This window comes from Crocodylus siamensis, chromosome 1 (assembly GCF_052110815.1).
Source record: "Crocodylus siamensis isolate JL-2025a chromosome 1, ASM5211081v1, whole genome shotgun sequence".
NCBI lineage: Eukaryota > Metazoa > Chordata > Crocodylia > Crocodylidae > Crocodylus > Crocodylus siamensis.
Window position 1 is genome coordinate 281,655,849 of NC_143395.1, and position 24,412 is coordinate 281,680,260.

Below are 24,412 nucleotides of genomic sequence, written 5' to 3' on the forward strand. Positions count from 1 at the left end.
AGAAAAATTCAATATTTATTTAGCATAAGGACCACTTTAAATCAAATACTTAATGAGAGAGATTTATCAGAGAATCATAGAAATGTAGGGCTTGAAGGGACCTCAGGAAATCATTTAGTCCAGTGGTTCTCAAGCTTGCTTTTTTTTTTTTTTTTTAATACCAGGATTCATTTGTAAACACTGATGGCCAGCCCTGAACCAGTGCCCCTCACTCCTGACCACTCCTCTGCCCTCAGGTCCCAGCCCTCCAGTGTGGGAGGCAGGGGGTGGGTATGGAGGGCAGTGGGAGCCCCAAGCAGCCCCTTGCAGGCTGGAACTCTGCCAGCGTGCAAGGGAAAAGCTATTGTTTCCCATGTTTTTCTCCTTTAAAGGAGAATCTATTTTTAAAATTTGTTGATCCATTTTCAAAGTTTATTCATGACCCTTTAATATATTTTTGTTACTCACTTTTGGGTTGCAACCAACGGGTTGAGAAATGCTGATGAAGTCTAACGCCATGCCTGAGGCAGGATCATCCTTATTTAAAGCATCCCATACAAATCTTTGTCTAACCTATTACTAGCCCTACAGAGTCAACCCTGCTGCACAACTACAAGGCACAGCACCCTAACCCACCGCAGGTAAAGCAGGGGGACAATGCTGGTCAGTGCCCTGCTGCTGCAAAGTTGTTAAAGCGTGCTCAGGAGATCAGGGGAATACATCAAAGGCTTGGTGAATAACTGTTCACCAGGGCACCCTTGGGGAAAACCAGGCATAATGGTCACAAACTCCTGGAAGACCATTTCAGGCTCAACTGTAGGGAAAACATCATAGTCAGGGTGTCCAGACCGTGAAATAAACTCCCTCCAGAGGTGATACAATCACCTACCCTGGAAATCTTCAAGAGCAGACTGGACAGTCACCTTGCTGGGGTCACCTGACCTCAGTTGTCTTTTCTGCTGGGTGCAGGGGGGCTGGACCTGATGATCTTGAGAGGTCCCTTCCAGCCCCTTACAATCTACAAATCAACAGAAAGGACCATGCACCCTGCTGGAGACCAAGTCAAAATCTCCCACAGTCCATAATAAACCAAGTCCAATTTATAGTTTTAGAATCATTATTCTTTTGGATATAAGAGGAAAGGAACACATACAAGAATAAATTAAAATAGGTGCCATATTTATGGATTAATAGATTTAAAGGAATAGGGAAATTCTTATTCATATTTTTCCTTTTTTTTCCTTGAACAACCAACATACACACTAGAATAAGTTTGAAAATAAATTGTGTACATGTAGATCACATGCATTACGGAACAGCTTTGTATTACCTTTGTATACCAGCCCTTTCATTTGATTTATTCCCCCCTTGCTTTGTGTTTCCTAATATATAGGTGTGATAGCCAAAACCAAAAGGGTTAATGAGCAACTTGTAGCAAAAAACATCTGCTTTTTAACGTATCTGAAAATATTGGCTAAAATAGACCTTATGAAACTGCTTCCTGTAAACGTTTCCTGCCTGTCTGAAGTATAACTGTAAAGAATATACACGCATATTATTATATACACATATATATAACTGTTTGTACTGGTCATAAGACAGACATAAGTTTTAAAAAGTGGAACAGAAGTGAAACTGCGAACTTAGCTGATTTAATACATTTTTGCTTGGCATCAGTAAGATTAACAAACCTAACCACAAGGTATAATTAACATATCTTAAAAAATTATTATTAGTGGGTTGAACTTCAGGCAGAAACATGTTAATCTTAAGCCCCAAAGTGATGTGGTGTGATTTGCTTATTGGGTTAACCCAAGCTTGGACAGTAACCTATTATAATAATTTCTAACACCTTTTAACCCCATAGGGTAACAGCTATAGGGTAAGATTGTGAGTGGCTCCAAAGCAAACAGATTAACATAGAACACGCACGTTAAGTGACCAGCAGGAAGGACGGAACAGCATGGTTATTGCTGTTCCATGCCCCCAGATCCTTTACTTCCAGTGTGAGCAAGGACCAGATCCTAACTGAGGGACCTTCCTCAGTGCTCCTCCAACACTGTGGATCAGGGACGCCCGACTTCGCTGAATCAACTTGATGTGTACCTGACACTAAAGGAACTATTGATAAGTTGCTAACCAAGTGGGAACTCTTTGTTAATTTGTCTGTTTTTATTATCACTGCCAATTTTTAATTTTTATTGTTATGTTGTCTGTTTATTAGCTTAACCTCTGTACTAACTGTTATATGTATAAACTATATCTTTTTGCTGTTATAAGTAAAATTCATTTTTACTCTTAAGTGGAACTTGTCATTGCCTCCCTCCCAACTTCACCTCCTTGATCCTGAACCAAACAGCCCAGTGGTTGATACAGCTGCAGCACTCAGTCAGCCCATAACTAAAGTGATACACTCAGTGCCCAGCTGGCCTGTGACAATAGGATTCATGTAATCTGCTATTTTAAAAATGAAAAATATCAAACCAAACTTACAACAATTCTCTCTCTTTAGTTGCTGCCTAAAGGGGTTTGTCCCCTTCTTATCATACTCTAATCAGGAGCAACAATATACATCCCCGGCCCTTGGACCTGAGGATCTTCAGCTGTGTTCAGTTGCATGAGGCTTTGTCCACACTGCACTGCAGCTGGGCACTGGGGAGGTTTTCCTATGCTGCAGTTAGTCTGCAGTAAGAAGCAGTGGCAGCAGTGTTGGAGATAGTAGGCAGGTCCTAGTACTGTCCTATATCATACCTGAGTCAGGTCATTCCAACCTGCTGCAGCACAAAGACTGCCTATCAATGTCTTAACTAGAAAATGAACTGAGTTTGGAGTCGTGTTGATTTTATTGAAGCCTTCCCAGCGCTTCTAACACAAATTCAAGTAAACAGGTTTTAACAGCCAAATATGAAGCTACAGTCAAATATGAAGATGTAACTATTTTTGCCTGTCCAGTCACTTCACTGCAGCATTTACTCATTGTTAAAGCTCTTCATGTCTTGGCATCTGTAGAGTAGCTTATATATGAAACAAACGGCTATTTTTGTCTCAATAATGTGTGTTAATGTTTAACAATGTCACTGACAAGCAAAGTGAACACTGAATTTGGCAAAAGAAAGAGAGCAGCAACTATAGAGGAGGAGGGGATTGGAAAGGAAAATGCACACAGAGAAGACAATGAAAGGGAGGAGGACAGTAATTGGAACAATACGGAAAAGCCATTACAGGAACAGCATTCATAGATTTCATAGACATTATGGGACCTTGGAAGATCATCGAGTCCAGCCCCTCGCCCGAAGGGCAGGAAGTCAGCTGGGGTCATAGGATCCCAGCAAGATAAGCATCCAATTTACTGCAATTGTAAATATATAATGTTAAATGATCTAATTTTGCTTACAGGGATGTAACTGGCACTTGGAAGAATTTGGCAAATCCTACAAGCTCCATTTCCCAATGCCCTACAGAGGCCTTAATATCAATCTATGGATTTACAGCCCAAGATAGATGCACACAATGTACAGATTTTTTTTTGTATTAGAACCTAGTTTTATTTGCTTTCTGAGAGATACTGCAGCTCTTCTTTCATTATTATTCCTTGTACTATAAATTGTTGCAAGGAAAGGCTCATTCAAATCAAGCAAATAATGAAAGGGCTCTGATACAGTACCCATCCCAGATGATTTGAATCCACCAAATTAGTAACTACAACATGTTAGTCCATTTAGAGTCATGTAGAGCAGTGATTCTTAGCCAGGGTGCCATGGGGTGACACACAATATTAGTACTGTATGTTGTGCAAACATGAGTCACAAGATCAACCAAGAAATTTCAAATAGGATTCCATAGCATCAAAAAACATTCTGACCTGTTGTGATCAAAGCTCTTTGCAACAAAAAAACTGCTGTATTATTCTTCTGTCATCAAAAATTAGTGAAAAAAGAGCTGGTATTTTCTGAAGGATGCCTTGACCTAACAATGGAGTCTTAATTCCAAAAAGATTAAGAACCACTGGCTTAGAGACATAAGCATGCACCACTTCCCATGTATGTTACTGCTTACCTAAAAGTCTGCACCTGAATAGGCTCCTTCTGATTTTGTCCACGTAGCTGGTATATTTCTTTGGATGCTTTCTTCAGCATTTTTTCAGCTGCTTGTTCTTGATGATGTTCAAATTTGGTCTGTCTTGTCTGAAAATTAATATTAAAACAAAACTATATACTCATTTTGGAAACAGAGATGAAGGCTCCTGGAGATTCCTAATAGGCTCTTTGACTTCTAAAACACAACTGCCCAAACCTGTGGTCTTAAAAAAACTTAAATTGCCCGAAGTCACAGGTTCAATTTTGATAAGACTGTTTCAGAAGCAATAAGGGCTGAAACATACATATTAAACCTCTTCTAGTTCACTGTGTTTGGAATTTCAAAGAAGAGAGAGGTTATATCAACTCTGTGGGTGTTCTGAAGATCCTATGACAACTTCTGCAGTGGTTTGTAGGCTTGTGGCCTTGGCTACAATTTACCATTATTAGGAATTAATAAGCATGTGCCCCAAGAAGAGAGCACATGGAACAATACATAAATCAGCATATAGTCTTACAGAGGCCAAGTAGAAGAAACAATGCACAGAAATAATAATACGATTCTAATAGTAAATATCAGAAAGCATATTTTAAACTACTGCTACATTCAAATTCTTAGGGGAGTTCTGAACTTTTCAGACAGATTAGACAATGCCATCCTCCTAGTCATCACAAGAAAATCACTAGGAATCAGTGCAGTGGTGTTTTGACAGCAGTAGGGAGAGACAATAAGACAATGGTGAAGAAACAAAACACTGAAATCTTGTTATAACGTCAGAAGGTTCCATTCCCTTAACTTAAGCACTCTGAAGGTGCATTTGCACTGAAGTAGATTTCATGAAGTTTGTGAACATGCCCAACTTACAGCCCAGCATATCATACCTGCCTCTCTGCTTCCCTCAGCAAGTTTCGGAATCGCTCATCCCGAAGCACCCAGTGGGGTAGATCTGTCTGCCCTCTGAGTTGGGCATCTTCCAGACGTTGCCTCAACTCTCTCAAAGTACATATCTCCTCATTCAGCTGTCTTTGTCTAGTTCTGGATGCCTGGAGATCCAGCTCCAGGTCTAAGGATGTCCTTGCCATAAGCTCAGCCAAAGAAGATCTACAGGATTGCTGAATTATAATATAAATAAAAAGCATTATAATATAAATTATAAATATAAATAAAAAAATGGAGAGGTTACTCTCAACACGATACATTACTATGTTCTGATAAAGCATATTTTTCAGGTATTCACTTAACTTTTTTATCATAGGATTTAAAAAAAAATAAAGTAACTGATATCCTCTTGTAAAATATTGTGTTAATTTAGAAACACAGTAGGATCATAGGAAAGAAGGGCTGTAGGGATCTCAGTGAATCATTTAGTCCAGCCTCCTCCTCAAGGGAGGATCATCCCCTGACTAAACTATGCCAGCCAACTATCTGTCAGACCTGCTCATGAAAACTGCCAGGAGTAGAGATTCCACAACATTTCTAAGTAACCTGTTCAAATGCTTAACCAGACTAATGGTCAGCATAATCTCCAGCCTAAAGTTCCCTTGTTGCCAGTTGAGGACACTACTTCTAGTCCTGTCTAATAACTGTAGTTCTTTCAGCCTTTCCTCATAAGTCCCAGGCCCCTAAATTTTCATCGTTCTTCACTGGACTCTTTCCAGTCTATCCACATCTTTCTCAAAAGTATTTCTAGTATTTCCAGTATTTCTAATCTCATTCATTCACTTTTGTTGGCACGCTCCCCAGGTCACTATCTAACCTTTAGTGTTTTGAGAGAGAAGGTAATTAAACCAATATATAATTTGTATCTATTTAACTGGGCATTAGTTGCCATAAGTTTTTACAATTGTCCATTACTATTTTAAATCTCGGTATGGACCCCTTATCCTACAAACAATAAGATGACTTTATTATATAACAGAAGTATAATTACATTAAAGTACATTAAAGTCAAAGTTGCGCAATAAAAAAACCCTAAAAACTGAATGAAATAAAGATCTTTATATTCTTAACATACCTGCTTATAGCGCAAGGTACGCCTTTCCAATGTATTTCGGATGAAAGGTGATTTTCTTGGCAGGGTTGAACTATCACTGTCACTGCGGTACAGCTGATTAGAAAAGATAGTGAACATAAGAGACATTAACTACTAACTCATAATTAGGAATAAAGTCCTTGCTTTCTTTCAGACAATCAAATGTTTTTCTAGTTCACTGCAGATTTAAGTTATATCAATACACAAAAGTTTGCATGCTACATGATAAACTACCATTTGTCTCCACATTCCAGTGCTATTGTGCAATTTTTGAACAATGTCTATTTGTTAAAAGATGGCAAATAAGCTTCTGTTAAATTACGAACATTTTTAGTGATATGTTCAAATATCTTCATTATTTCTAACAAGCCAGTATGACTAAATTGCTATTTTTTCAGGTACAGTCAGATGCCCATGGTAAACAATGCATAATAATACAGTTTATTTTACAAATGACTTTTGAGGATCGATTATTCAAAGAAATGAATTAAGCTCAATTATATGGAGTTTCTTCTTTTGAGGACATTTGATTATGTCACTTTATTAAATATGCAATTAAAAAAAAGAATTAAAAAAAAGAGTAAGAGGATAATATTATTTTAATTTGGCTACTGTTAGTGACAAAGAAATACAAAATGAAAATGTACTGGGTACAGAGATGCTGTCTCTCTTTTTTGCTTAATTATGAATAAAGACTAACTTGATCAAAACCTGAAGGTGGCAGTGTATCACTTAAAACTGTCGTTTGGCTATCTCTGCTGTAATAACAAAAGGCTATATTCTCCATTTATAACAAAAAGGTATGCAACAAGCAATGGTGTGGGACAAATATTTAAACTATAATCTGAGCTGTGTAAATTAAGAAGTATCATATCCTCTCATCATTTGGAAGGATAAATGATAAGGAGAGTGGAAAATAAACAACATACAATGAAAAGATCTAAACTGTAGTTTTGTGGGGTTTTTTTGTTTTTTTTTAAGGGAAAACCTGTAATACAGTAATGCTACATACTCTACAAGGAAAAAATATACCATATTTTTCTTGTATACAACACCCCCCCAAAGAACCTCGTTTTTGAAAGAAAGCATGAACAAAGACGTCCTTGAAAATACTGGTAGGTAGCATTTAGTAACCAAGTAGCAACTTCAGCAACAGAAGCCTTGAAGGAGGGATTCAGGGAGAGAAAGTGTCCACAGCTAGTAGCTAGTGAGTCCCACCTACACCACTACAACATTACTTTCATCTTCCCCTTTCCCCAGCAGAAGTGGAAATTGTCACTGCCGTATTTCCTTGTAATAATGCACACCCAAATTTCCAGCAGCAGAATTAAGGGAAAGGGGGCAAGAAAATATGGTAGTCAAAATTAATCACTTTATTTATAAAGTCAAACTTGCGAAAGCTAGAAATGGCCACATTTAAGGACGTCCCCATTTCTGTTCTGCCTACAGTATGCTGAATTTCTAATAAAAGATACTTTTTACAGAAATGTTCAGCAACTTTATGCAAATGTTCTAATCTAAAATGCTTAACATACCTGGAAATTTATTATGTGAATTCTTAAGGATTTGTATTATGTCAGCATCTAGAATCACAAACGGGGCCTCTTTGTACTAGACACTAGGGCTGTGCAAAAGGGCTACATCTCATTTTGATTTTGGATTTGGCCGTTTCAGAGGACAGTGATTCATTTTGTTGTTTTGGATCACTGCTCTGTTTCGATTCAGTCGAATCTGTTTAGGAGTTTTGACGCTGTTTCAGAGATTCAGATCGGCCAGAAAGAGCCGTAGGAGAAGCCCCCATGGCTGCCCTGCCCGACCCCATCCACAGCCTGGCCTGCCCCAACTAGTCTTGGCACTTAAAAAAGCCCTGCACTCATGGGCTCTATCAGCAGCGATTAGGGACTCTGAGGCCTTATGGCAGAGCCCTGCCACACAACACAGGGCAGCAGGGATTGCCCTCCCCAACTGGCACCCATGCCACAGCTGTCACATTGCACAGGTGCAGTGGGACTTGACAGGGCACCACACACTGCCTGGAAGCTGGGGCAGCTACACCTGTCAGCTAGAGCCCAGCACCACTTAGCCCCAGCTCCCAGACAGCGTGCGGCATCTCGCCAAGCTTCACTGCACCCATGCCATGGGGCAGCTGCCGTGTGGGAGCCAAGCAGGGAGAGCGATCACTGCTGTCCCCATTGCCCCGTGCTATGCAGGGGGGGCTCTGCCACAAACCCCCAAAGGTCCTGATCCCCGCTGCTGCAGTTGGTGAGTATGGGAGCTTTTTGTTTGTTTGTTTTTTTTAAAGTGCTGGGAGGCTGGAGCTGGGCGTGTGGGGAGACGAGATATCAGGGAGCAGAGGCTGCATGGGGGTGCTCTGCCACATGGCCCCAGAGCCCCCACAGCCCCTGCTACAGCCAGTGAGTGCGAGGCCTTTAAGCGCTGGGAGGCAAGGCTGGGTGGGGGATGGGGCCAGGCAAGGCAGGGCAGCTATGGGGGCTTCTCCCACTGCTCCCCCAGCAGTACTCAGCATGGGCTGCACCGAGTTGACTTGGGTGTTGGCACTGGCTCCAGCCAGCACGGTAACCTGCTGTCATCCTGTACACAGATCCAGGGGCAGTGCCCCCTGGGAGGGTTGTGGGGCTCTGCCATACTCTTTCTGATGGGTGTGGAACCAGGGATTAGCGTGTGGGATGACAGCAAGCTGCCATCCCTCCCCCAGAGCACTGGGATTGGAAGGGACCTCACAGACACCTTGCAGACACTGGCCAGCTACAGATGTCAGTATCAGAGCAGTCCTTTCCCACCCCTACCTCCCCTTCCCTCTTAGTTTCTGTTTCCCTGCAAGCTAGGCTCAGAAACATCCGAAACATTTCTGATGGTTTTGTTTCATTCTGTTGCCTTCCATTTTATTCTGGATTCGGCATTTTGGGTGCTAAAACAGGCCAGAACACCTCCAAAACGAAATGGCAGCCGAAATTTCGCACAGCCCTACTAGACACCGTGTAGACAGAAGGAAAAGTTATGTAATAGAAGTGACCTGTATCTAACAACCTGTAAGACTCTAAAAGACTATACTATGTTTTAATTATTAATGCTCTTATAGAGCTAAATTCCTGCCTATGTACTCCTTCTTACAGGAATATTTCAATACTGTTTAGGATTATTAGTTAGAACTAATATACACTGTCAAATGAACCTTTCAACTTCACCTTCCTGCAGGTGGAATCACAAAGAAAAATACTGTACTCACTCTGCACACGTACTGACTTCGTGCTCCAGGCGAAAAGGTTTGTGAACGAACAATAGTGCTACTACGAACAAAAGCAGAACCACGGGGCCTACGGCTGTTTCTCTCTTTTGGAAGAACAGCAACTTCCTCTGGAAAAAGATCTTCTGTATTCGTCTCTTTATCCACCTAAAATCATAGCCAAAACAGTAACTTTATTCCAATGATCTCCTCAAAGGAAAAGCAGAAAAGTTTGCTAGTTAAGTTCTGATTGGGCTTAAATGAAACCTTCAGAGCATGGACCATTTCATTTATGAAAACCTGAGCATTCAAGATTCTGGAACTAGTTTCCAAATACTAATAGAGTTTGCTGTCTTCCAAGTGATTAGGAGATTAATATTACAACCCAATAACACAGTAAATTTTTATGTAGTGGTAGTACTGCTGATGTTAATTTAACAGCAGGCCAACTGCCTAACCCCCTACCTCAGTGGAAAGAAAGAACCGAATCACTTTCCAGAAAATCAACAAGTGTTAGTCATAGGGAATGGGGAGACTGTCAAGGTGATGACAGGAGCCTCAACAAATATGGAGATCCTGAATGTCAGAAACCTGTCTGAGAGACTCTCAGAGACTCAAGTTTCTCCCTCCTATGTTTCTATTTGCTCAAAAAAACAAACAAACCAGACCAAGGTTGCCCTGGGATTGCTCTCTAGCCTTATACTAAACCCTGCAGCTGAAATGTGGAAATCTGCCAGCCCTTCTGTAGCGCTCCCATTGGGTTATGAAAGAAATTTTAGGTCCCCCCTTACATGGAGTAGCCTGGAGTATCATTTGCCCAGCAATCATTCTTCCCTTAGGCATCACTAAGGAGATGAACAACAAAAATATTTATGATGTAGGAAAAAAGACTCATACAAGCAAAACACAGTATAGGTTTGGAGACAGAAAAGCAAAATAAGTCAAGTTCCTTCCTTCTCATCTGGCTGCTCCCTAGCCCTTCTTGACACACCTGCCAGTACACCAAGAATTCAGCTTTCCTGCTGATTCTGCCAGCACTGGCCACTCCAGTCACTGGACCACCAAAGCATGGGATTCAAAGACATATTCTATCCTACCTAGATTTCAAAAAGCCTCCAAGATCAGCCCTCCTCATCATCATTATTCTTAATGCTCTTGAGCATACAAAATCCTTCAAAAAGTTCTGATCTCCCTAAGAAACCTGGAGCCCCTCTGGATAAAGGGCCATTACTTTCAAATATCGTTGCTTAGACAGAGGAGTTGATTTTCCCATTACATGCAGACAGTGCCTTGGGACCCAACCTGTTCTGCCTGTGTCTGGGAGTGGCAATTAGTCTCAACCTAGACGGCACAGAACAAGAGAGATTTACCAATTCTTCCCATTCTCTTTCCTTGACTAAACCATATTCAAAACTATATACATATATACATACACACACGCGCGTGCACAGATAACGTAATATATGATGTTATGTGATAAAAGTTACATAAATGGATACAGCATCATATGGGCTTTCCATCAAGATCACATATGCTATATGAGTAAAATAAAACATTCCTGACATACCATGAACCCCCAAAACATAAATGGGTTCATAACACTACACCTGGAAATAAACAACCCAGCCTCCTGACTCTTAAGGTAATATTGATACCACTTCCATGGTGCTGTTTAGAAGTACTAGCCATCTATCACCTTTGACTCTGCAGGGAGCAAATTTGAAAATGAAGTAGGTGAAGTTACTCCTAAGCATCTCTCCCCATCATTGTCAAACACTTTGGCGTTTGATGTATGTGGACTAGGTGGAGGTAAGCAGAGCTGTGCTACTTCTCAGAACTCACAAGGGTACTCTTAGATCAGGGACAGGCAATTATTTGGGCCCGTGGGCCACACAGACAATTTCAGGGAGCTGTCAAGGGCCAGTCAGCCCCTCCCCCCACAAAAGCCCAGACCCTTCATGCCCTCTGGCTCCTCCCTGCCACTGCCACCACTGCCCAGCAGCAGATGAGTGCACAGCCCTGGCCCAGCCTGGCCAGCACCCACTCTGGACTTAACCCAGCTGGAGCAGATTGGCTGGGACCAATGTGCACAGCCCTGACTCTGGCCCACCCCACACCTGCTCCAGACTGCCCACTCACACTGAGCAGCAGAAGCAGCAGGAGCAGGCACAGGGCACGCTGGGGCTGGAGCTATGAACATAAGTCCCAGCGAGTCCAGACAGCCCTCAACCAGTCAGTGACTAGGGGTGGGGCCGTATGGACAGCTCTCTCTACCAATCAGTGGCAGGGGGCAGGAGCACTGGATCCCCAGAGGTGTGGGGGTCCCTGCCATGAAAAGCCCTTGTAAAGGTTGGCCAGCTCTGTGATCTGTCCACAAAATAGGCTGGCTGCCACCTTGAGTTGGGTAGACCCCTACTCATACATAAATATGTATGATCCTGCATTACTGTCTCACAGACTACAGGCATTTTTACATGTGCTGAGAGCCACTCTTATTAAAGTACCCACAGCTTCCCTTGTACAAGCGTCCCCATACTTCAAAATGGTGGTGGGGGTGCGTTAACTAAAACTCATCAAACAAGCTTTAGTTAAAGCGCCCCCACCACCACTGAAGTGCAGGGATGCTGATACATGAGATGCTGAGGCTGCTGGACACACTAATTAGCATACTCCAGCATTCTTGATTGATCAAGTCTGCTCCAACACGCTCTAATTACAGTGCATTGGAGCAGCTTCCCTATGGTAACAAGATCTTAGGCTAAAAACACACAACTGGTTTAATGAGGCCCTGATTAGGCAGGGATATGACATTAAAACAGCCATTTACACACTAGGCTTAAATAGCAATTAACTTGAATTAGACACAATTTTGAGGCAAAGTCTTAATTTGAATTATTCACAGGTATTTAATGTGGGATACGGGCTTGTCTGTTTTTAGCCTTAGAGCCAGATCCTCAACTTGTGCAGACACAGGTAGCTCTACTCACTTAACTGTAATTTACACAAGCTGAAATTATACAATTTCTCTTACATTATCTCAACTCCCTGATTAAAAAAACAACAAATAACTTTTTCTTATATAGTTTCAGCATGCCAAAGTTGGACTGAAAAATCAGCTACATTTACTTTAATATAGGGTGAGTAAATTAATCAAATTAAAGTTTCAGCTTTTATCTCTTAAAATTTTTCCAAGAATGTTATTTCTATAAGGACTGGCATTTTAGGATGGCCTTATCCACAACAGTACTAGAAGAACACGCTTACTGATTGCAAGTGTGCATTCACACATACAGTTTAAATACAGAAACCAATATCTATCACTATACAACTGAGAAAATGAGTCCTTTCAGAACAGATTCAGTTTCATCAAAGCAGTAACTGAATACAACAAGTTTAAAATGCACATGATGATTTTCAAGGCACTGTGGGTACAACTGATATGTCAGTCTTGTCAGTGCATTTCTGATTTCATTTGCAGACCAGGTGACATGCAAATTCAACTGGAACTAGCAATGGACTGTAACAGATGTTTTCAAACTTCCTGAAGTCCTGTAAGTATAAGACTGATGTAGCTATGATGGTCCAGAAATTATCTGACAAGCAAGTATTTCTTAGGGTGGTTGGTATCTTTTACTTATTTTGGCTGGAGGGCCACTTTATGACTTTGGGTGAGCTGCTGAGGGCTGCAAGCATAGCTCTGCCCTCTGACATGTGCCCGGTCTCTGATTGCAATCTTAAGACTAAAAGTCCTACCCCTAACCCCTGACTTGTGCCACCAGAAGCCCCCCACAACCTCCCTTGCTCCTGGAAGTACCCCTTTCGGGAACAGGGTTTCCCATCTCAGAACCTGAAAAAAAACAAATTATATACTAAAATTAAACATCTATTATAACATTTTAATTTTATTTCAAAAATTATTTTTGTCCTGATTTATCTGTGTTTCTATAATATATATTGAGATGATTGTATAAAAACTGAAAATAAAATCTTATTTTTGTATATTGTGCGTGTGTGTGAGGGGGGCTTTTGGAGAGGGCTGTGACAGGGTGGCAGTGGGTTTTGGGCCCCCGCCACACGGTCCCCTGTCCCTTCCATGGAGCAGAGACCACGCTGACGGTGGCAGCAGGACCAGCAGCAGGCAGCAGACCCTTGGGACACTTCTGACCCGCCAGAGGCAGAGCCACCCAGCAGCGCGTGGCTCTGGCTGAAGTCTGGGAGGTGCATGTGGTGGCACAGAGTCCACCAGCCCAGCCCCTCAGGCACGCATTTTCAAACCAAACCAGGCTGGCTCCATGCCAGCATGTGGGGCTCCCAGCACTACAGGCAGGAGCCACGTGCCATCAGGAGCCAGTTCTGTGCCTCCATGTGGGGCTTCCAGCCCTCCAGCAGGGAGCCACGTGTGGAGCCTGCACAGCCTGATGGTACATGGACCAGGAGCTACAGAAAGTTGCATGCCATCAGGCCAGGCAGGCTCCATGCCACTATGTGTGGCTCCCCCCTGGAATGCTGAAAGCCCCACATGGAGGCATAGAGCCAGCCTGGCCCAGCCCGATGGTACACAGCTCCCTCCTCCAGTGCCAGAAGCCCTGTATGCTGGCATAGAGTCAGCTTGGTTTGGTTTCAAGGCATGCATCAGCATGTAATGACACATGCATTTCCCAGGAATAATAGTTTCATAGTTTCTAGGGTCGGAAGGGACCTGACCAGATCATGTAGTCCGACCCCCTGCCATGGCAGGAAAGAGTACTGGGGTCAAACAACCCCAGCAAGATGTGCATCTAACCTCCTCTTGAACACCCCCAGGGTAGAAGCCTATACCACTTATAGCCAGAGCGTGTACTGCCAGGGGGCTTTGCCTGTAGCGGGTCAGAAGTGCCCTGAGGGCCCACCACCTGCTGCTGCCGCTGGTGGCAGGGGCTGCACACCATGGCAGGGGGCCCACACCCACCCACAAACACCATGCCCCTCCCCCGCACTGCGGGCCGGAAGTCCCATCCCCACTTACCAGCTGTCCAGCTGGGAGACATTCCATTTGGTGCCTCCACATGGGGCTTCCAAATGCAGTGCCAGGAGCCTCACAGAGGTGGAATCACAGAGCCTGCCCAGTCCAATGGCACGCAATCTCTGAAAGCCTGCCTCCCACCAACTTTCAGAGGGGCAGCTGCAGGCTGGTAATAATTTTTTTTTTGAAGTGGTCCTGAAGGCAGGATAGAATGGCTTGGCAGGCTGAATCCAGCCCACAGACCATATTTTGCCACCCCTGCCCTAAAGACTGACATGGAGCCAAGAGACTGGCCCAGCAATGGCAGTGCATGACCTCCCAGCCTACTCTGCCATTACCCCCAGTCTCTTTGTAGAACCCCTGATGACCTATGGAGAAACCACAGAGTTCACTGGACAAGTGCAAAGTCCTGCATTTAGAATGGAATAATCCCATTCATCAGTACAGGCTGGGGGCTCATTGGCTGGGCAGCAGCTCTGAAGATAAGGACCTGGGGGTTACAGTGGACAATAAGCTGAATTTGAGCCAGCAGTGTGCCCTTGTTGCCAAGGCGGCTAAAGGCATCTTGGGCTGCACTGGTAGGTGTGGGTAGGTATTGGCCAACAGGTCAAGGGAAGTGATTATTCCTCTCTGTTCGGCATTGGCGAGGCCATATCTAGAGTACTGGGTTCAGTTTTGGCCCCCTCCCCCCCCACTATAGCCAGGACGTGGACAAATTGGAGAGAGTCCAGGGGACGACAACAAAAATGGTGAGGGGGCTGAGGGACATGGCTTATGAGAACAGGCTGAGAGAACTGGACTTATTTAATTTACAGAAGAGAAGACTGATGGGATTTAATAGCAGCCTTCAACTACCTGAAGGGATGTTCAAAAGAGGATGGAGCTAGACTGTTCCCAGTGGTAGCAGATGACAGAACAAGGAGCAATGGTCTCAAGTTGCAGCAAGGAAAGTTTAGGTTAGACATTAGGAAGAATTTTCTCACTTGGAGGGTAGTAAAATACTGGAACACGTTATCCAGAGAGGTGGTGGAAGCTCCTTTGTTGGGGGGTTTCAAAACCCAGCTAGACAAAGCTTTGGCTGGGATGATCTAGTCGGAGATGGTCCTGCTTTGAACAGGAGATGAACAGGAGATTGGACTAGATGACCTCCTAACCCTAATTCCCTTCTAACCCTAATTTTCTATGATTCTAACTCAGTTTGAAAACCACTGCACTACGGGATAAACTTATTTCACCTTTCCATGCTTAATGTACACATTGTATTCTGTTTCCAACCCTAGCAGAATAGGGTCACCCAGGGCAGCGTCCATCTCACTGAGCTGCCCTCTGTCTAACTGATTTTTCTTCCCAGCCTCACATATTTTCCGCATCTGGCTGTCCAGTTGGCCAGCTTCAAGAGGAGGGCTGGAGCATGCTCTAGCTTGCTGGTTAGAGAACTTTGTTGGAAGACAGGGGATGTAAATTTAAAATACCTCTGGGTGAAGGGGACCCTAGAACCTGGCTCCTTCTTTGGCCACTAAGTTACATGGGTAAAATGCAGAAAGATCCTTCTCCCACTTCTCTTCCATGATTAAACTCTTGTTAGTTGTGGCTTCTGTGACCAAAGCTTTGGAACTTGTTTGACATTATGCAAGTGCTTGGGCAATTCTATTCTGCCCTAGAGCCTCTGCAGCTCGCATACAGCCTTCTCAGCATGCTAAGAAAGGAAGTTCAGGACAAGCTGTGCATCAGTGCCAAAAATTACACTTATGTGGCTACAAAAGTGCCAATTGGGCACATCAAAGGGAAACATATAGCGAGTCTTATGTGCACAAGGCTTTTTGGCAATATCTTCTTTACTTACCTTTATAGGTGGGGGCTGCACTTTTCCAGAATTGTACTGGCCTGCTTGAGCTGGAAATGTATGTCCATGCAGTGAGTCACCACAACATGCCTCTGGATAGGGAGGACTGGTCTGCGTGCAATTACTACATCCACTGTCAACAGATTCTGCTTGCCAACTCCTAAAGATACAATATTTTGAGACACTAGTAGATTTGTACTGGAACTGCAAGAAATCACATGCCTTAATTTCTGTTTCCAATCAAGGTTTTATTATTTGTAAGATTTTATTCCTACAGATCAGATGCACATTTTCTGAATGAGGTCTTAACCTAGATGGATCGCTAAGATACACAGCCAAAGTTAAATTAGTCCAGGGCAAAATCAGCTTTTCTAATTTTCTCATAAAGTCACTTCATGGTTTTGGAGCAAAACAGAACAAAACACCTCTAATAAAGTACTACAATGATCTATCAGTATTCAAGAATAAGTATGGTATGAAGTAGAATTATCACACAAGTAAAAAATTGCAAGTATTAGTATATTTTGACTACAAAAGAGAAAAGAATAAGTTTAACACTAATTAAGGTATTCAGTAGCTTACTTTTTTTTCTAAATGTCTCTCATGATACTAGAAGAAGGGGGTGGTACATAACTACAAGACAGAAGAATGTGGATAAAAAAGGTATGATTTGCTTTACCAAATATAAGGGTATTTTCTGATGTCATAATCAAATTATCAAAATTATGTGGGTTTTCCTGACTGAGAGGGCAGCATGGCATCTTGCTGTTTTTTGTCCTGTTGAATGCTGCTATTGGTGCCAAGAAACACAGAAAGTAATTACAGTTTTGCTTTTAATGGCTGAGTCCACTTTTGTTGAAAATGCCCCTTTTCTTACTAACAGGGACAGCCGTGTTAGTTAGGCTCATAGTACAGATAATTTAATATCATGATACCAATACTATATCCTAAGCCACTTGGAGGTGGCCCACTTAACTTTCTGAAGGAAAAATAGTAATGTTTGTGTTTGGTGAAACTGTTAAAGTTGTATCTTTATAAGAATCAGTACCTAAAAAAAACTTATTTCATGGGTCTTATCTCACAGACCAACCACATGCCTGGTTTCCTACAGGAATTCCAGCAGTGTTATAACAAATTTAAAAAATAGACAACCTGGAACTTATACGACTTACCCACTCTGGTCATTAATTACAAAGAAAAAGAGAAAGTCAAAGCATCATGGTTTGAAAAGCCAAGTCAAATTGCTGATAAAGCTTTCTTTCAAAGGATTGGAATGGCAAAAGGGTGCTAAAAACCTCCATTCTTGAATACAATTGCTAAAGGCATCTTATCAATCAATACAGAGGAATAGGAATCGCCAGTCTCATCACTTTTCAAAGTATCTTGAGAACACAACATCTTTGTGTTGAATTTTTCTATGGTTAAGTATTCAAAAATGGGTACCATCAAAACCAACAAATGCTTTAGTTTGAAATGCTAACGACTGAAAAGCCTTGGGGCCTCACTGCATGATCCTATGAGTTTGCATTTTAACATAAACATGTAATGGGTTCAAAAATTGCTGCAGCTGAGCACCTGGCAAGTTTTGCCTTGTTAGTAAACTAGGTTCTGCTAATACATGTTACTATGTCTATTTCTAAAATTGCTCATCTTTAATAACTGCTCAGGTCATCTGGGTGTCAGACACCCCCTAATTAAAGGACAATTAAATGCACTTTGACTTTGTTTTCCCATTATCTTGTCATTCTCCTGTTCCACAAGTAAAAAGCATAAATTTTGCCCTCAACTCAGGCCCTGACAAAATCTTACCACTTTTTGAGCTGTGAAGGGTCTTCAGAACCAGACCTGTGTGGACCTGTCTATTTCTCAAGTGTCCTGGGCAGATGACAGAACAAGGGGCAATGGTGTCAAGTTGCAGGAAGGGAAGTTTAGGTTGGAGACTAGGAAAAACTCTCTCACATAAGGAGGGTAGGTGAAATACTGGAACGGATCACCAAGAGAGGTGATGGAATCTCCTTTCTTGGAAGTTTTTAAGACCCGTCTTGAGAAAGCCCTTCAAGCACCTTCTCTGGACTCCTTTAAGAGTCAACTGGATGTTTATCTTGCTGGGATCCTGTGACCCTAGCTGACTTCCTGCTCTGGGGCAGGGGGCTGGACTCTATGATCTTCTAAGGTCCCTTTCAGTCCTAATGTCTGTAAAATCTATGACTGGAATGATCTAGATGGGGATGGTCCTGTTTTGAGGAGAGGGTTGGACTAGATGACTTTGAGGTTCCTTCCAACCCTAATTATCTATGATTTTAACTACGAAAGAACAATATCATACAGTTTACCCCCTACATGTATAGAGAGGGCAGAGGAAAAAAAGATTTAACTGTGAGGATAAAGTTTACTTTGTAGCAATCTAGCTTTTCCTAGGAGGTAGACTGTTATCTAATCAGGAGAAGAACCAAATTAAATACACACACCTACAATGATAAAACAGGAGAACAGAGTTGAATACAAACAGGATCCACAGATCTCCCTTTTTTTGTAGTCATGTTTGAGAAAATAGCCAAAAGCTTCAGCCAAGACCTTACAAATTATATGTGCTCCATCTTTTAACTAATATTTTTACCTCTCTGATATAGCTTCTGCCTGATCTTCCTTTCTTTCCATCTCTAGGATTTCTTCCTCTGTGTACTCCAATTTCACACACTCCTCTGCCAATTCTCTCTCCACTGCTTCCAGCTGGGCTGTGGTCCTTGCTAAAAGGACTGTCACTGCATCCTGAAAGTAAAACTAGACTTCAAATGACACTGCTTTAACTAAAACTTAATTTTTGTGTATTATACAGAGTGATAGAACTGTCACCATATGGCTCAGAACAAGTATGTGTCCTAAATTATGACTTTGTTACTAAGTGACTACTCAGTTACTGAAACTTCCACAAGGAGATGTAAGACTTCCACCAGAAAAGAATGAATGTTTCACATTTATTTTTAAAATGAAATAACATATACTTAACAGGATTAGTTGAAGTTAAGCACAAACATATGTATTAAGCCATATACAAAACCCTTACTTTTAATGGGCTATGAAAAGTTGCATAAGACTTATCATTTATTTCCAGGACAAAAATTTTCTGATTTTTGATGATTAGTTTGCTCAGCTAAAGCAAATCACAAAATAGCATTCATTCTTTTTCAGAGCCAATTCAATGCAGCAACATTTATGGTAAAAGTAACTATACTTTACTGCAAAATGCAATATGCAATATTGCAAAATGCTTACATTGAATTTCATGGTATACAGCACAATGATTCCTTCAGTATTAGAAAGCATTCAGTGGTTCTTAACCCCATTTTGATTTTTTTTACTGTAGTATGAATCAGTGGGGATCAACTTAACCGACCCTGCAGACCAGATTCCACACATGGGATCAGGCCACAGGCCTGATCCAGGTCGTGGCTGGTGTGCAGGGTCAGTCTGAAGGTGCTATCTGGTGTGCTGGCTTAGCTCCACATGCCAGATGCAGAGGCTGAAGAATTCTGTGCTCTGGTGTGCACAGACCATTTCATTTGGCTTGCAGGGCTCTCCAGATATCCAGAAATTTGGTGGCTGGGGAGAGGCAATTAATGCTGCCACTGCTTCCCCGCCAATCAAATTTCCAGACTGTTGGGCAGCCCCATGGGCTGGATGACATGCCTCTGTGGGCTGAATCTGGACCAAAGGCTGGAGGTTAAGCACCAATGATGTAAATGATAAGATTATTTAAACAATTTCTGAGTTAAAAAACATCTTTCTTCAAGACTCAATATAACCATGCAGCTTTGCCCACATATAATGGGGGCAAGTTATGTTTTGGGTATTGCTTGGAGTACCGTTTGGGACACAGATGATCAACTGGCAGACTGCAGGTTTCTGCAGCTGCCTATTCCACATAGTGGGAGAGGGGGCCTGGAAATTGGGGGCTGTGCACTGCTGGGGCTGCCTGCGTGGTGAGGAGTAGGGGGGGCCACTAGGGGACCAAACACTTCTGTGGCAGCAGGAGAGAAGAGGGTATGAGGAAAGGTGGCCCTCAGACGCACTGAAAATGGACACCCCTGGTTTAGGTAATCTGTTTTTGTGATTTATTTTTTACTGTGAGTCCCCCTCAGCCTTTTTTATGGAGAGTGGTACATAAATCAAATAACCACTTAAATTAATGATTGCTATAATAGGCGATACACATTTTTCATTCAAATGTCAGAGACTCAAACAAAAAACAAACTTAAAATGTGAGTCTCTGCAGTTAATTTTGCACAGAAACAAAAGCAAACAAGTTTACAGCAAGTGAACATCTGTACAGTATTTAAAAAAACAAAAACAATAAAAACATTTCTTCATAGCCATACCGTTTTCACTGTAGCTGTATTTCCAGAACACTGGGGAGTATTTTCTTCACACTGGCTTTTGTCCTTTGCCCCTTGTGGGTCTGAACCAGTGAATATCTGGACAGAGTACCAGTGAAGCTGCATCTCCCTGGAACTCTCATAATCAGCCAGGCTGATCTGAGCAATGCCCTGTAAAAACATTATATCAGCTGAAGTGAACCAATCAAAAACCAGACACTTTCAAACCTAGTCCATTCAACTGAAATACTTTGTCAAAAATAATACATAAACCTTGCAGAAGTGGTGAGCAGAGGGTGGCAGGAGATTCTTGCTTTTCTCTGCTTCTTTAGCGTTAGTAAAACAAACACGTCTTATTTTCTTCTTAACTTCCTTCCCATCTGATAGGGGTCTCCAGCATTTTAATTCATACTACTAAAACTGAGGTCCTTGATACAGAGCAGAGATGGTGCTATTATCACCTTCAGCTCTTGATAATTTATATCAAATCTCTGCACACACACATACACACACACACACACACACACACACACTTGAGCTAAACTGTCATTAAGTGGAAAAAAAGTCAAGCCATTAAATAAAAAAAAAAAATCAATTGATCGTGTTTTACTTGAAAGGTCTCTCTGATGTAATTCTAACAGCTATCCAGGCCTAAAGACTGTCTTCCAGGCAGGTGGAAAAAGGGTAGGGACATATGCTGGAAGACTGGAATTGCAAGGTAAGTACCAAGAAATAGCATTTTCCAGATTTCCTCATACATTGTAAAGCCAAACAGGCCACCAACACAACATTTTTCTAAAGCATCTTTAGAGCTATCAAAATCTAAAGTGACCTACTCTATTATATGGGTCCATATGGCATGTCTGTCCAGTACTACATTAGATACAGAACTGAGGTGACTGAACATATACAATTTTCTTTCATTTCCTTCTCTGTACATAAGTTTAAAAATTGTAGAGCCTGTAATTCACCTACCTACAATTTATACCCTCATTCAGTTCTCAGTGGAACAGTTTTATTCCTATACTAGTGACCTAGCAGCTAGATATATGATTTAACTGGAAGAGGAGTTTTATTATTATTGAAAAGATCAATTATGATAAAGTACAATGTCTTTAACAATACAGAAGGATATGAGCATATATAGAGACTGTATTCAAATAAAAAACGGGTTCATCAGAAAATATGTAAAATACTTATTTTATTTTGCTAGCATGCTGTCAGTTCCCTGGGGCTGTGTTTAAACAGGTGAAAAGGGGACAATGGACAAACGCTTTTGAAATGAACAAAGAATAATGTCACATTAGAAACGTAATAGAATATATAATTATTGTGTCAATATACTGTGTACCAAAAGGAAGACGCTATCATTTTTTTATATTTGTTGACTGTTCAAAAAAGTGTGTCTTGTCTTGTTCCACCAATTATATTTAATTTGGCATAATTCGAAAACCAAAGCCACATTATCTAAATTATGTCACCCTTCCATCAACGGTGGAGAGTTTTAACTTGTTTTTTCTGTTTAGGCACAAACGTTCTTTTGGAGACAGCTCTGACAAACACAGGTGATTAGTTGAGTCTAACTGTAAGGTGGAAGCAGTCCAGTAACTTTAATACATTTATTTCCTTTCTCCATAAATGAAGTATCGGACAAGCCGATACAGCATTTCATATTTCCCCCCCTAATCTGTACAAATGTTTTTTGCACTTAGTCTTGACTATTTTCATTGAGAGAATCATTAACCAGCACTGTCTAAGTGCAGAGAAGGCCACCCTCACAAATGGCAGAGAAAGGTGAGCCTGACATTTGAATCAAAGGCATGCAGAAGGCTGTTATTTTACTGGACTGGATGTTGGAACTGTGCTACAGAAAGTCACCACTCTGGGCAAAGAAAAATGGAGGAGGAACAAACAACTAAAACAGCATAATGTATTTCCATTACTTAATTTTCAAGTCAACACAGAAAGACAACTGTAATATTTAGCTAGAAATAAGGCTGCATGCAGATTAGAGAAGTGTGGAATCCTTAGCAAACTTTATTTAGTATTTGTTCACATGCCTTCAAATGCCATTTTATAGCCACTGCAGGAACAGATATTTCTGTATCAGGCCAGGCTTGTATGTAAAATTGTATTATAACTCAATAGGGGCAGGATTTTTTCTAATGCAGATGTACCAGTAAAAGCCCTATGCTAGATACAATTAAGCTAGCATAATGGTGCCTAAATCTATACCTTAGGGTACAGACTGTTTTAGATCCAAGGCACTCCTGGATAGACTTTGTGGCAGCTCTTAGTTTTCACTTTTTGACTACAGAACAATTTAAAAAGCAGTTTTTCTGTTTCAAATAACTCAGAAAGACCCCAGCTATGGATTTCTATTTGAAATCTCTGGGTTTCTCTCTTGAATCATCTTTGCAAACCTAACAGTGCTAATATTGTGTGTCATCCTGAGGCACTCTTGAAAGGACCTTGAGATACCCCATGTTCTCATGACACCTTGTTTGAGAATCACTGGCCTAGACAAACAATCAAGTTACTTGACTACAAACAAATGAAATGCCTGTACCTTGTACAAACCAAGGGTAAACTATCTTGTTTAGCTTTTACCAACCCTAGAACAACTGCACGCGCATCAACAGTTACTGTGCATTGGTTATGCTATGTTAAGCCCCCACTTTGTTCATACCCATACTGATAAAACTTATTTTGGATTCTGAATCAGAATAAGCTATATCAGTGTACTAGTGCACACTAACAGGAGTGGTTTGCTGCTTTCACTATATAAGAACACTCAGTGACAAAAATTTCCAGCACAGAAAATCCTTGTTTTGTTCTGGCCCTCTCCATACTTAGAAAACATCCCCTTACAAGAACATGACACACTTCTGAAATGTAGTTAAACTGTGTTAGTTATCATATTTGTTTAAAAAAAACTAAACTTTATTTTCATAGCTTAGGCAGGACCAGAGAAAACTGTGCAACTGGATCAAATAAATTTTAAATCAAGTTAACTAAATGAGTAGAAATCCTCAGGATTTCAACGCTATGACTCTTAATTTTTAGCTTATTTCTTTAAACATTTTGCATGGAGATTTTCACAGACAACTGAATAGGAAAAACTGAAAATTGAAAATCCTGTCCCTTTCAGATAAAAAAATCATTTCTTATTTATTAGTAAAGACCTACTTAATTTGCAGTTTTACAGAAACTGAAATTGGGAATTTTCCACAAAATCAACAAAAACATTTTTTTGATAAGAATAAAAAGCTGACTCCCCAATGGGAGCCAGCAGTCCTTACTGCTGGGAGGGAAAGCAGAGAAGGGCAGCAGAGGAGATGGCAACTGCCCCTTCATCCCTCCTTTCCCTGCCAGGGCCTCTCTGCTAATCCACACTGAGGGACAAGACCTCTCTACCAATCAGGACCAAGCTACTGGGACCACCACAAAATGCCTGTAAAATCAGCTCTGTGCTCCACAAACGAGCCGTGAAAAACCCTTTGCCTTCCCATGATTTAAGTAGGTCCCTATTTATTAGACAAGTATCAAACAGGCAATGGATGCTTACCTGCAAGGAAAAATAGTCATAAGTGCATTTAATTAATAAAGAAGTTCCTTTATGAACCCATCATTTTTAATATTCTGTACTTCTATGCTCCTAACTCTCTCTCGCGTCTTTAAACAAGGAGTGTCAACCATATAGCCCATGGGGCTGTCTCCTCTAACTTCCACAGCTTCTGGTAGGCCTGAGAATTCAGAGGTGGGGAGAACGGGGGACGAAGCCTGCTGCAGATCTCCAGGCTATGGGGCTGTGACAGAAAAGACCTTCTGCAGCAACAACTGTGCCAATGCAGTGCTGCCA

The 24,412-nt window shown here is 41.6% G+C and overlaps 1 protein-coding gene across 2 annotated transcripts in view; it reads right to left on the minus strand.

Annotated features, from left to right (window-relative positions):
• WWC3 (WWC family member 3) overlaps nucleotides 1-24,412 on the minus strand; it is a 159,302-nt gene that overhangs the window by 2,911 nt on the left and 131,979 nt on the right. For both annotated transcript variants that reach the window (XM_090063951.1, XM_090063946.1), the window contains exons 16-22: nucleotides 20,554-20,721; nucleotides 18,795-18,946; nucleotides 16,178-16,337; nucleotides 9,336-9,500; nucleotides 6,071-6,163; nucleotides 4,938-5,168; nucleotides 4,036-4,163 (exon numbers count right to left, since the gene is read on the minus strand). In XM_090063951.1, coding sequence (XP_089920077.1) covers nucleotides 4,036-4,163; nucleotides 4,938-5,168; nucleotides 6,071-6,163; nucleotides 9,336-9,500; nucleotides 16,178-16,337; nucleotides 18,795-18,946; nucleotides 20,554-20,721 — 1,097 coding nt within the window. The remainder of the gene's footprint in view (nucleotides 1-4,035; nucleotides 4,164-4,937; nucleotides 5,169-6,070; nucleotides 6,164-9,335; nucleotides 9,501-16,177; nucleotides 16,338-18,794; nucleotides 18,947-20,553; nucleotides 20,722-24,412) is intronic.